General features: G+C 42.3%; 1 protein-coding gene across 2 annotated transcripts in view; it reads left to right on the forward strand.

Moving 5' to 3' along the window:
* The window catches only part of agrn (agrin), a 184,733-nt gene that overhangs the window by 132,760 nt on the left and 37,450 nt on the right, over window positions 1–14,523 (forward strand). For both annotated transcript variants that reach the window (XM_085914793.1, XM_085914800.1), the window contains 7 exons: window positions 281–391; window positions 1,416–1,580; window positions 2,613–2,756; window positions 4,070–4,194; window positions 4,312–4,417; window positions 10,221–10,631; window positions 12,729–12,854. In XM_085914793.1, the coding sequence (XP_085770919.1) occupies window positions 281–391; window positions 1,416–1,580; window positions 2,613–2,756; window positions 4,070–4,194; window positions 4,312–4,417; window positions 10,221–10,631; window positions 12,729–12,854 (1,188 nt within the window). The remainder of the gene's footprint in view (window positions 1–280; window positions 392–1,415; window positions 1,581–2,612; window positions 2,757–4,069; window positions 4,195–4,311; window positions 4,418–10,220; window positions 10,632–12,728; window positions 12,855–14,523) is intronic.

Raw genomic sequence — 14,523 nt, forward strand, 5'->3', positions numbered from 1 at the left:
ACTGACGGTAATAGCATCATTTTCCTCTTGATTCGAAGCCATTGTTGAGGAAATCGCAAATAGAATTTTTTCACTTAAAAAACGACGAGTAGCACAACACGCACACACACACTTTATATCTGCCCCTTGAGCCAATCTCAAAGAAGTTACTATAGTGATTGTGTCACTGTGCCGTCGCTACCCCACAAGTGATGCCGCAAATTATTTTTCTTCTTCAGCTCGCAGTGACATCCCTCATCCTCTTTTTCCCTTTTGTTCCCTACCTCATCTGTGATTTCAGCCACATCGCTGCCAGAGCCCGCCGAGTCAAAGCACTGCTCTTTGTCTGTGTACGGCTGCTGTGCCGACAACTTCACAGCCGCCTTGGGAGTCGGGCTGGCTGGCTGTCCGAGTGAGTCCTCCTCGATGCCATCTTATGACCCTTTGGCTTTTGTTGTGTTCACATCGTAAAAATAATAATATCATGTCATCAGATCAAATGATGTCTCCATAACTGTTTGCGAGTCAGCAGAATTAAACTAAAGACTCTTGACCTATTCCTGCTAGAGTTGCTCTAGGGGTTGATTCCATTAGCTGTAGAAGCTCCCATTCATTTGCTGTTCATCCAGAATGTTTGTCACTTTAGTTAACATTTGTTTACCATTTGGTACTTCTGCACAAAACTGAGTTTGAGTCACAGGAAGGTTCAAGTCACACGAAAATCCTCAAACAAAAAAAATATTAAAATGCGAGATTATCTGTACTTGTGTTTTTCAATCCATGTCTTTGTTACTTACAAACAAGAAATCTAGCTACTTCTAATTTGGTTGTGTTAACACCTTCCTATCGAGACCATGAGACTGCAACTCTGCATTTAAAAACATACCGCATAGAAATGTGGGAAGTAAATGGTAAGGATGCGATACATTTATGCCAACAACATCAGCTCTCATTTGGACAAATGTAGAGAAGTTATGAACAGCCAGTACAATTAAAAAAAACTATTCTTGAAATACTTCTGCATTCGGTGTAAGTACTTCTAGTCTGCATGGGACACATAGAGACATCATGGCAAATGTGGTAAAATTCAAAACAGAGCTGAAGCTAAACATTTAGTTGTGGCACGCAGGAGTTGCAATCTGCTTGTCTTTGAAAAGCAAAAACTCTTGATGTCATTTTTCCCATTAAATTAGCAAAATAGGACACAGAGTTTTTTGACTTGAGTGTCGAGTGTGGCTAAAAAACACAATTTGAAATAGGGATAAAGACGGATTTAGATGAGATTTAGCTCCCTCGCTCAGCCATCTATTTGTGAAACATTGAGCTTTGCTAAATCCACAAACTCTCCTTTTTAAAGTTACATTGTGGAAGAAGCAGAAATAAACAATACTGTTGAGAAAGTAATCTTGTCCTTCTTGTTGTTATGTTGACCTCAGGCACCTGCCGATGTAATAGTTATGGCTCCTACAAGGGTACATGTGACCCAGTCACTGGTCAGTGCTCTTGCAAGCCAGGTGTCGGGGGACAGAAGTGTGACCGCTGCGAGCCGGGCTTCTGGAACTTCCGCGGTATTGTGACGGAGAACATGAGCGGCTGCACACGTAAGCATTTAAGTTATTGTTTTGCATCTGCCATTTTGAATGGCCAAGTAAAACGCACATTATGGAAATCTTTCGTTTTAATCATTTTTATGAATTATTTGGTCTGTCGAGTCACCAATTAAAGGCCACCCATCAAATGAGAAATTCCAAAGGTATATCTATTGTTACATGCCTGTTTGGATAATAAGTAGGTGAGTTTGCTGATGAATATTGCGACAATTTATCTGATATACACATCACCGTCACACCAAATTTTTCCACCTGTGACAGGCGAGGTCGGCTGACCTTACTTAATCCCAATCTCCTCGCTCCACGCTGGTTGGCATGGTAACAAAAATGCACTTAGCATGACCTTGCTGTAGATGTGAGCAGTGAACGCCACAGCGAGTGAGCTCCCTTATTTGCCAGCGACAGGATTGCTTCCACAAAATATTCAAATTTTAGCGAGGCAAAATACGCTCTTAAAAGTGTGCTTCATTATTTGATCCCTCAGTTCTTTTGAAAATGGCAAAATAGTGTCCATCTTTTTGTTAACTTTATGATAAATGTTGTATTTTAGTTTAATTTTCACATTGCCATTAATCACAATCAGGCTCCTTCCACTTTTTCTTACCAAAGCGAATCAAAGAAAGCAGCATTTGTATTCAAGTAGTCTGCTGCAGTCCCTCGTCAAGCAGTTTCCTGCGGCTGAGGTGTCAAAGTTCGGATGCTCCCTTAGCCGCAGATCATTCCTAGTCAACAAGCTGAGATGTTCCTCAGGCTCCCTTAACAAGGTTTGCCTACAGCAAGCATGGCAGATGGATGTACGCCAATACTCGATCTCCAAAGACAACGAAAAGCACACACCGTTGATTTCAGGAACACGACAGGATCATTGTTGCACCCTTCGGGTGATTGTCTTTTTCTTTTTCTTATACACTTGTCTTTCTCTGTGGTCCCTCAGAATGGCTGAGTTACAGGGCAGTAAATTTCCTCACCGTTAATTGATCCAGCCCTTTTATCAGTCTTTTCTTCTCTCCTTTCCATGGACAGCGTGCAACTGCGACGCCAGCGGGTCCGTGCGTGACGACTGCGAGCAGATGTCCGGTCTGTGCTCTTGTAAGGCCGGGGTGAAGGGCATGAAGTGTAATATGTGTCCAGATGGAAGCAAGATGGGCATGAATGGCTGTGACAAAGGTAAGACAGAGGCCAAACAAAACAAATTAAATTGCAAAGGCACCCTTGTTCTTGCTTTTTGTTTGTTAATGTCATTATTTTCGGAAAATGTTGACTTGTTTCCAGTACAACTCCTCCTGTAATTATTTTTATTGTAATTTTGCTAATTTATCCTTATAAATTTAGTATCTTATTCTTAGAAATTAAAATATTCTTGCGCTGTATCACTCACACACAAAGCAAAAGCATGTAAAAAATTCCTCTATTCATTTATTCATTCAATGTATTATGTATTATTATATTCAATGTTAATTTTTAAACCTTGACGGTGCTTTGTTTCCAAATGTTTCTCCCCTAAAATATTAGTCCTACTTAGAAAGGCTTTATTTGTTTTTCTGCATAAGGACTATTGATTCCTCAGATGAATAATGAAAACAGGCTGGGTTTAAGTAGGTTGATAGAAAGGTTAGCTCCTGCTGTGGGAGGGGCGTGAATCTCCTTGATTAAGATGCTCTATCAACTATTGACTGGAAGTCAAAAGCTTAATCAAGTTAGCAACAGGGCGCACTGGTGGGGCTCCCCTCCCTGCTCACCGTGTCAGATGAAAAGACAAGACACTGGGAGGTGGAGGCGCATGAAAGCAAGAGCCAAGGACGGGGGGTACTTTAAGCTGCTATGATGTAGCTATGATGCAAAGGCCTTTTCACTTGTGGCCTGGTGGGTACACGCGGGGCTTCTTCAGCTCGTGCTGCGGTTAACACCAAGGCTGCATACGCTTCTTAAATATAAAAAGCTTTACTGAACATAAACATGAAAAAAGCGGATCCCAAAAATTCCAGAGTGCGGTACGTTTTTTTTGTGTGTTTTTTTTTTTTTTAATCTACTGAGGCTGCTTGGATGAAGTAGTGTGCTATGGGAAAACTGAATTATTCATTAATGTATCTGACAGGTAAATACATTCCTTTGTGACTAAATTAATATATTAACGACTCGGGTTACATAAGTTTATAAATAACGTGCCATAATCAATAATTCAGTTCTTCTCTTTGTAGGTTACTAAAATACTACTTTAAAAGAGGTCTTTCTCATTTCCACAGAAATGTCTATTTTATGTTTATGCTTTGATTATGCCGATATATTGAAGTATACGCATAAGGGCAAAGAGCAATTACTCCTGACATTGTGAACACAATGTCAGGAGATTTTAAGGTCTCCAAATTTAAATACACATTACATATGGTTACATTCATTTTAATGGCAGTTGTTTTTGAAAACTGCATGTTTTCTTCAACCAAAAAATATCCGCTAATGATATCAATTAATTTCCCTTTCAGGTCCAGAGGCTCCAAATTCATGTGATGAGTTAGTTTGTAGATTTGGAGCATCTTGTACTAAGGTGAATGGTCAAGCCCATTGTGAGTGCCCCTCACCAGACTGTGACGAGCGGAACAAAACCAAGGTGCGTCTTTCATAGTCTGGGGTGAATAAGAGGACAGCTTAAAATGAGAGAGCTTGCTAACGTGGTCCAACCAGGGGGAATAAAGAAGTCTTTCGCATCTCTGTCACTGTGGAGCAGGTGTGCGGTTCTGATGGGGTGACGTATGCAGACCAGTGCCAGCTGAGGACCATTGCCTGTAGGCAGGACAAGGATGTCACAGTGCAACACTTGGGACAGTGCACAGGTGAGCCCACTTGAAGCTTCCATGCATCACCCACATCATACAGATGGCCAAATGTTTCCCCTGGCCCCAGTCACATGACAACAGTCAGCTCCCTGGACCTCTTATATGCACCCTCAACCTCATGCAAATCTTTCATGGCCTTCAAATTTGGAATTAGAATAAATACATTAGTTTTTGATCTGGGAGATATTATTAATAGTGCAATGTTTCACATCGCTGACCTTGGTGCATCAGTGGGTGGAGTCAATTGGCACTCCATGCTTCGCAATGCCCTACAATTGAATGACTTGTGTAGTTCACCTTTCACCCTAAGTCAGCTGCGATAGTTGGTGACCCTGAGCAAGCAAAGCGGTATAGAAATTGAAGATCCTTGTCATAGACATTTCTAATCTTTTGAATATAAGCGAAGTGAAAGCAAGCTGACGTGCGTCACTAAAGAAAACTTTCCCAAAGGTTTATGGTCATGAAAATCTGAAGATGAAAAAAAAGCAGTGACTGGCAGCCTATTTCATTCACCCGCTCCCGTGATTGTGACGCCATCTTTCAATTCAAATTGCATCTGCATGTGTGTTTCGAGAAAAGCGTAGCTCCTGGTCCTTTTGGTCCAGATGCCAATTGACACTGATTGGATTGGTGTTTTAAGTAATCGGGATGAGAGCCAAGGTCGTGACTTTCATGTCTGCTAATGTTGTGACTGTGACAGCCATCTTTTGACACATTGGGAGGGTATGGGAATGTGGAGGGCCAGCTGTATGGCTCTGGACATGAGCCACCGCCAGATGTCTTGCATGCTTGGCTGCAAAATGGTGCCTTCACCGCATCTTTCAGGCCAGGTGACCGAGTCCTTTGTACACCTGTCACCAGGTTAACTCATTCATCCACCATTTGTCACTCCTTGCCAGACTCTTTTGTCCTCATTCTCAAGAGCCACGCAGTTGATCTTTAAATTTCTGGGTCAAATTTTCGATCAAAGCAAAGATGTGCCGGGAACAGGTCACCAGGCCAGTCGCGCTCTGAGATGTGTTACCAGTAAAAAGAGGCTGCCAAAATTCATTCCATTTTTTTTCTCATGCTTCTGTTGCCTGGCAGTTGCGATGTGACTCGTGTGTAATCCCTCGCCAAGTGTTGCCGTGCATGGAAGGAAGGCCAGAAGACGCCTCCAAGCAGATTCTTTTTTTTCTTTTCGACTCATTCTATCAAGCCCTCGGGGAAGGAAAAGACAGGCACCCTGACGGAGGATCTTTTAATTCTTTTCCCCTCGGATGCGGTTGCTTGGCGGGAAGCATCTCCGCCACTACTGTAGGCTTCAGGGGTTCGATCTGGAGCTCATTTCACGTGTGGCTGGATGCGAATTAGCATTAGGTCTGCCTCCTTCCTCTTGCTGCGTTTCAGCCCAGCCCATAAATCCCCCCCTGCTGTGTACATGCAGAGTTTGCAGACGTGGCGGATTTGTGAACGTTTTTCCTAACGGTGTTGCATTTGTCACCAATGCAACAAACCAAGGGCTTATGGATTGGAGCTGCATTGGAGGGTCCAAAGTCCAACGCATTCTGTTCACAAAACCTTTCCCTTAGGAAATACTACAAATGTTTCGGGGTCACACTGTTGTCCTCATAAATCCGTCATGATTATGTTCTTGAATTCCACATCAACATTTTGACTTTGGTGAAATATATAAATGAAATCTAATTTGAAAGTTCTCAGGGTAGGCAAACAGCATTTTAATTCAAAGTAGAAAGCAATAGCTTTGAGAAACCTGAAAAAACATTCAATGTTAGCCATCCTTCCCCTGGTGAGACGTGGCCAGTGACTTGGCAATGACATGGCCTCCTCCCATATGGTGTTATCACCTGCAGGTTTGCAGCAAACTGGCAAATAATGCAACCATATGGCATTGTCAGCCTGTGTGTTAGTCAGGCTTCTGCTGCCTTCACCAGCTTGTGTTCAGAGGTTTTACTTCTCATTATTCAATCCCTCATCCGTCCTCCATTGTTTGCTCTGCCATCTTCTCTCCCACTGCTGCCTTTGTTAACGTGTTTACTTTGTCACTCTGTCGCCCTTCTTCTTCTGGCCACTGTCTATTCCCTTCATTCTCTTTACAACTGAACATGGCTGACACTTCAAACAATCCTAATAATCATGTTTCAACAATAAGTACATGGTTTGAGACAAACCATCGGGATAATGATTTCCTTTCTTCTCTCTCTCTCTCTGGTGACATAATTGTTCACTGGCCAGCTAAGAGGAAAAATAGGAAAAGGGATGCAACTGGAATGTTAAATCTGATAAAGGGAAATATAAAAATGACAAAAAGCTGGGCTGCATGTCCTTCCGCATTGACATATGTTCTATATAGTGCCGGAGCTAGCCTAGTCGCCACAACAACGGTTGTTCATATGTTAAGCAAGGATCAACCTCTTAATAAAAGCAATACAAATAGGACTGCACATAGAAATCTATTCCTTTATTTTGAAGATAGCCTTCGGAGGCAAGAGTTATAGCAGATGACTTGAGGCTGCGTGGCCTAACCGCAGTCAAGTTGTCTGACTAAGCTGCATTATTCTAAAAAAGTGCCGTGACCAGAACACACATTATTCAATTTGTGGGCACAACTGCTTATTTGCACCCCTGTAAATAAACACATATGGGGACACTATTCAATTCAGATGTGTCCAAATATTACATTTCACCGACCCTTTGGTAGATGTCATCCTGATGACAGAAAAGTGTTTGAGTCATCAACTCTAATACTACTGCCACAGTAAAGACGAAAACACTGTACGTAACACAGAAAAGTGACCCACCGTTCATGTCAGTATGCTTGTTTTTGCTGTTAGAAGGTGGTCAAAGTGTGTGAGTGACAGCACAATTATTAACGTCTTTTTCTCACGGGTGGTTGCCTGTCGGTCAATGTGACAGCATCTTTGGTGTAGCTACGCGCAGAGTCGGCCTACGTGGTTCATGTGTTCATCTTGGGCATTTTTTGACCCAGATGTGAAGTAAGAAAATAATTGACTATGAATTATTAGACAATTTAATGAACATTTAATATCTTAATTGTGTTTGTAACATCTCGGGCTTGAGACGTTTTGTGGGCCACCTCAGCCACGCCCCTTAGTTTTCTACCTCACACTAGACCAGGATTAGGAATATAAATTAATCACTCTGATCAGTCCTAATTTTACCAATACATTTCAAACAATTATATGCTTTTAATATGATAGAAAGCTTTTTTTAGAAGACCATTTCTGCCCTTACATGTCTTTATCAAGACATGCTTGGACTACTTAGGTGCGTACAAATCAACTGATACACCTTTGGGCTGTGCAGATATCGGAGTACAACCAGTAGAGCCTCCCATGGGTCCAACATGAAAGTTGTCAGAATTTCTGGATGAATGGCCAAAAATTCCCGCACACTCTCCAAAATCTTCTTGAAAGTTTCCCCAAGAGAGCGGAAGTTTCTGCAGGTGAAAATATATATGGTTCCATTTCCAATTCTTGCAGGAGTTCCACTACTTTTGTAACTACAGTGTAGCCCCCCACCCCCATTACCTTAGCCTCTGTCATTATCTGCACAGCCATGCCGCCACCTGACACTAAGCCTGCATACAGAGTGACAGGTGTAGCCAAGGGGAACAGCAATGCATGCCGCCACAATGTCGACGATACCATCTCCACTTCTTTTGCAACCCTCTCCAAATCCGTCCCTATAAAAAAAAAAAAATTCTGAGCTCTAAGCTGACACCTTTCCCTGGTCCTTCGCCGTCCCAGGTGGTATCACGTTTCACACCTCAGTGAAGAACTGTCAGTCAAGGAGGTGATTATAGCAGCATGATTAGGCATGTGCACATAATGTTGGGCAAATTCTAATGAGGATTGTATTTATGTCACCCACATGCATTTATTCCCACGGGCAGCGAGGAAGCAAAGAAAGCCTGCTCGTCTCAGTTTAATGGCTTAAGTGGCATCTCCTTATTCATCAGTACTCACTTTTCTTCAGGGGGGGGACATTTTTGTCCGATTTATCGTTCTTTCATCACACAGTTGTGTCCTTTTTTTTTCCATGGGTAATGATGGTCTCTTTGCAGCAATCCTCCTTTCTCCTCCATATTCTGTGTGATTCTTTTTTGCGGCGCATCTGTTTGTGGTGGCGTTGACGACGTTGGCGCCAGCGAGCGGAGCGCCGCCTTTGATGCCCCAAGTTAAAGCAGCTTGGGTTTTTTTTTTTCATGGCCTATTTCTATCAATCATTCATCACCGGCGGCACTAGCTGTTGGTGATTAAAGCTTTACTCCTGCAAGGCAGCACGTGAATATGGATAGAAAATTCAAAGGCACTGGCACGGCATACGTGCTTTACACAAACATAAAGAGTAAGCGCGCAAATAGGCAGAAAAGAGACACTATAATCATGCATTGATTGCAACGCTGCGTGAACAATGTGCGGATGAGTGCATATAGCTCTGTTTGTTATCCGTTGGCACCATTCGTATTCCTCATTACATTATTGGACGTCTACCACGGAGAGAATAAATAACAGGACTCACAAAACCATTGTCACATCTATAAACAAACTAGTGTGTTGCATTCATGCAATGAACTGCAGCACAGCACATGCAGCAAAAATTTGGAACGCTGAAAAAAGTTTACTCTCAAACGAATATCAGTCTATGTGAGTCCTCGTATTCATGGAATGGAAAACTTAAATTACCTACTGCATCTGCATTGTAGCAAAAAGAAAAAAGTTCTGTCATCATTTATTGCCTGTGAATTGTGCAGCCAGTTGGCAACTTGAATTAAAAAGGACTATGTCACTTCGCAATAGAAAACATATATTTGGAAAATAATAACAATTTTACCGCGGGTAATGTAATTTTCTTTCCCCTCCTGAGCTTTGTCGTCGCTAGACATTACCTTCATTCTGTCACATGATTTTGTAAGCTGTCATCTGAGAGGCGTGAGACATGTTTGTTTTTATTTAGTTCTTGTAGAGCGTAGCATTAAACATTCTGGTTTTATGATCAAATATTTTTTCCTTGGACTTGGCCAGGGGTTGCCAACAGCATGTTCGTGTTTTTGATGCAGATTTTGATCATACATTTTTTAAAAGCAATTGTATTTTAATGGCTTACAACAGACAAATAATCTTCAAATTTAGAATTACATTTGAAAAATAGAATAACTGTTTTTTATACACTGAATAAATCTGTTGAATTCACTCAATTTGATTTTGTCAAGTGGTTGCATAAAATAGCGACACATGGATTCAAATAGAAAAAAAATTGTAGAGTAGCTGCCTCTTATGAAATGTATCGGGATCTATAAAAATACAATTGAATAAATTCAACACACCATTTTTTTCAGTGTAGGACATGAACCATAAAGTCTTAATTACCTGTGAAGGCAAAATTATCGCATCCTAAAAGTATATGCTGTTTCCAGTGAAGCATCAAAACTGTTTTATATGCTTATGTTTACAATGTTTTAATCGTCCCACACAAGCTTGAAGCCGCCAAAACAGTGACTTTAGTGGCGTAGTTGATTTAATTCCTTGGTCAAAGTCCCACCAACTGTATTATCATCCAATGCAAGGTTTCCAAAAAGTTTTAATGTTCAAGTTTGTTAAAGTGCGTGTTCATTTTGACGACGCTAACAATCACTGTGAGGGGAGCTTTACATTTTTATTCATCAGTAAGGGAAACAATACTTTGCTATGAGGGGAATGACAGTGAATGTCGCAAACATTTCCATCCTGAATCAATCATTCATCCATTCCTTGCTTCCTGCCCTTCCCTCCGCCAGAAACCATCTCCGAGCGTGCTGAGCAACCCACTCCAACCCCTCTCGCCGCCACCACCATCACAACGCCAGCCCCCTTAGATCAGAAGGTGTGGGCCATCCCGCCTCCTAGAACGGTCGAGACTGCGGTGCGGCACCCTGCCACCACGCCCTCACCCACTCTCACCCACCACCGTGCGCAAACAAACCACCACCACCACTCCATCCACATCCAACCTCAGTCGCCGTGGTCAACCCCTGCCCCTACCGCTACCACCTCCGGAGGTAGCCCCACCTCCTCCGCTGCTGCAAATTCTTTCGAGGGTTCGGGCAGTGGGCAGCCGAGTGGAGACGACCAAACTGAGGAGGAGGAGCAGGAAGAGGAAGCGGGTAGCGGCGTCCCGACAGAGGCCAGTGGGGCGGAGGAGCCTTTTGGTAAATCCTTGCTTTTTCATTATCACACCCATAATGCTTCTGCAGCTATGCATTTTGTGAGTATGGAGCAAATATTTGATGTCATACCATAACATATTCATGTCACAAAATGCAATCAAATACAAGTAGGTCAGGTATATGTCGATGTTGTATGAAGATTGTCGTTGACCGATGACCACGCTTGCACAATTTAAGATCCAGTGATTTTAAAAAAATCAAAGATAATGTTCAGCTCTGAAGGGCATTGTATCACTGACAAGAAAAGTTCAGTTTTCTCTACAAATAATGGGGGGTCTACAGTTTTAAATGTTTGTCAAAAAGTTATCGAATTCCTGTCTGACAGTGTTGATCCAAACCACAGTTAGAAGACGGGACTTTGGGAATATTATCTAGGTGTACCCAATGCTGTGACCTGTAGCTGTACCGCACATCTCAATTTGAGTAAGAAAGTAATCTGCATGCATTATTGTCACTGCCCACCAGCCCTGGTGACATTCTTCCAGCCCTCAAATAGCTTGCAAAAGAATATACGTTGAGCTGGCCAGATGAAACCGCTGGCCCGTATCCGGGTCTCTTTGGAACCTGAATTGAGAGGATGATATGACTGGGCGGTTTGAGGTGTGAGTGTGCACGTCCAGGCTCCCTTCAATCAGTCGCGGTCACACGAAGAGTCGTCCCAAATCTGTCCCGACATGCCCCGCTGCCTGGGGATGACTGGCGCCTTCCCATCAGATTCTGTCTCCTTTTCCCTCTGTCCTACCGCCTCAGTTGTCAGCTCGCAACCAACGTACAGGATGCTTGGAACAGGTTGACCCCCGATGTGGTCTTCTTCTTCCTCCTCGCTCTGCCAGCGTCTTAGATTTATTTTCCTGTCAGATGCTGACCAATGCTCGGTGACGCAAGAAGCATGTAGGCTGTCTACCGAGGAGACCTGCCGTCTTGTGGCTCTGTGTGAATGAAAGTGTAGCCAACCATGCCTGAGTGTGTTTTTTTTCCTTTACATTTTAGTCCTTAGGTTTAATTGTGTGTGTGTTGCAGTGCAAATTTTAACAATACGGTGTGGTACTGTTGGGAATGTACAATATCAAATAGCCTGTTAAACTTGGACAGCAGCACAGCAGTGAGCTGTTTGCATGTTTTCCCTGAGCTTTCATAGGAATGGGAATCAAAATAGCCAACTTTTTATCATACAAAACTCATTAATTGCTACACTACTAAATGAGTCGTCAGTGTTGATATAGCCAACCAACCGACAGGACAACACAGTCTATCAGTCAAGCAGGTGGCGGGGTGTGTGCATACCTCATTCATGTCGAGTGACACTTTATTGAAATCCACAATGTCTGTGTGTGTGTGTTAGGGCATGTTTATGTGACAGTTATTGATATGGCTCCCCATGGAGTTGCGGTCTAGTCTCCTTGCCACTTCACCTTGCCCTCTCCCCCCCTACACCTCCTCTCCTATTCAGCCCAGCACTCATAAATCTCCAGAGCACACTCCAACAGATGCCCTATAAGCCCCTCATCTTTCTCCTCCATCCTTCCTTTGACCGCGAGTCCTTGAGCAGAATGTCCCCCCCGTCTCTTGACGTCTTTACGACTTGTTTAGCCGTTAGCTGTTTGCCTCCATGATTATTTCTGATCGCCGAGCGGCCATAAACCGCGCCGCTTCGGCCGAGACGCCCCTGCCGCCGACACCATCATTAGAGAAGATGGAGGTTCACTGCTTGCGCAGTGTATTACACAGTTGGTCAGGGAGCGAGACCACACACTTTGTGATTTTTTTATGTTCTAAGACAGCCGCTTATACAGGAAGCATACTACGTGCATATCGTTTCTCCTCATGAGAGGAGGGACAGCACTGATGCCATCACTCAGATCTTTTTATGTGGAAACATCACTGACATTTTTATATCAGGTATACTGCATCTAACAGTCCTCTACAATCTGCCTGGGCTTTTTCCTATTCCAATTAGACAACAAATAGTTGATCCGACTCATTATCAAAATTCCAGAGTTGGTATTCATTTAATAAGATCTGTGTTATCTTGGATGTAGTTTACAATGGTGTTTCTAATATTTGCACCCCGCCATCCAGGACCCACAATGGAAAACCCTGCTATACCCATCGCTGACCACAGGTTGCCATGTGACAATACAGAATATGGATGCTGCCCTGACAGTGAGACTCCAGCCAGCAGCCCAGATGGAGCCAACTGTCCACGTAAGTTGAATAAAATTTTGGAAGAAACCTGTTTTTTTTTTTTTTCTTAGACGCTAAAGTTCTCAGAGTTGACATTCCAAGCCTTCTTGTTTCTTCTAACCCTGTCCTTTAAAACATTAAGATATTACAATTATAATCAACTTTTATTTTCAGAACGTTGCAAAAAATAATGTGTCTAAAATTTCACAGTCACACTGCATTAACACACAAAAACATTGTTTACATCTATGGGATTTAGATTAGCTGCAGACATCACTTATCTACTGCCTATCTGCCAACAAGTTATTTTTTTTCCTCTTATTTTTGTAATTAATGCATTCAAGAGATGTTATGTTCATTTCCAGTGTTTATTTTGAGGTTACTAATATTCTGCCATCTGCAGTAAACAAACAAATGAACAGCTTGTATCTTCTCTGCTTTCATGAATCACCTCCCTCCAATGTAGGCAGATGGATAGGAAGTAAACAAATTTCACGTGGGAAAATATGACCAAAGTTTGTCATGACTGCATACGTGATGCTTTCATAAAACTGATCTGTTCAGAGAACGGATTGTAGGACCTACAAAAGCCAGAATATTTCATTTCCGTACAAGGAAAGAAATCCAAAGAAAATGTTGTCACTTTCGCTTGTTGAGATTTTAAATCAGTTTTACAGAGGCTTATGTTATATGTTCATATGAATTCTGAGAGATTGAATAGAGATTCATTTTTAACTGAAAATTCCAAGCAATGTTGTTTGGCCTTTTTTTTGTGTTGGCCTTTTGTCTCGCCATAACCAAAGATGGTTTCACAGTCTAGACTTTTGAAAATTGCATTCTTATATCTGAAAATAATCATTCAATTGCACTTCTTCAGCAAGTTTATTTTTAATAGTTTGTTGCTGGGACCAATATTCAGTATTTGTACAAGACCCTGGAGGGCAAGGAAATGTGGTGCAAAGGTACAAAATGTTTCTGACAAAGGGACATTGCCAACTACTGGCCTGGTATACATACTACATTGTATTCATGATTGTTAATATTTTAAAGAGCTGAATAATTGTTTCTAATTATTGAGTAACTCTACTCTTGATGCGTGTATTGCCCGCACTGGAATCCTATAAGCAGACAAAAAGTCACATGGCCTCAGTCTGACAACATATTTATAGACTGTAATGTTCGTATAAACCACTGATCTTCAAGTGGATTTATTTTAAGACTGCTGTGGTTTGAAGTAACTGTCGTATCTATTTGTGGTAAATCTTGATCTTCCTTCCCATTTTCTTCTCCAGTTTTAATCTCAGCCACACTTTTCAGCACTTCATATTAGTCAGTTACACTCTTCAATATCTCCCTGGCGTGCGACATCTCACTTTTCTCTCCAGATGAACCGGGTCAGTGTCAATCCTGCTTTGTAACACTATTTCTCTGCGGACCCGGTCAGGGAAAGCGAGTGGATCGGCTACTGAAGGGCTTTCAGTCCAATCAGTGCTCGCTGATAGACTTGCTTCAAAGAGATAAATGGCTTGTGCCTCCTCCATCCCTTGAGTTGAAATGTGTTTTTTATGTGTTCTACCAGTGTTAATAGACTGTAACTGGGAGTAAAGTCTCTGCTTTGTGGTATCCCAAAGTACAAAGTCAGTCAAACCAGGAGAATTCTCTGCCCCACGTCCCACACCATGCTTTCAAG

This window comes from Syngnathus leptorhynchus, chromosome 1 (assembly GCF_054491065.1).
Source record: "Syngnathus leptorhynchus isolate UIUO chromosome 1, UIUO_Slep, whole genome shotgun sequence".
Classification (NCBI taxonomy): Eukaryota; Metazoa; Chordata; class Actinopteri; order Syngnathiformes; family Syngnathidae; genus Syngnathus; species Syngnathus leptorhynchus.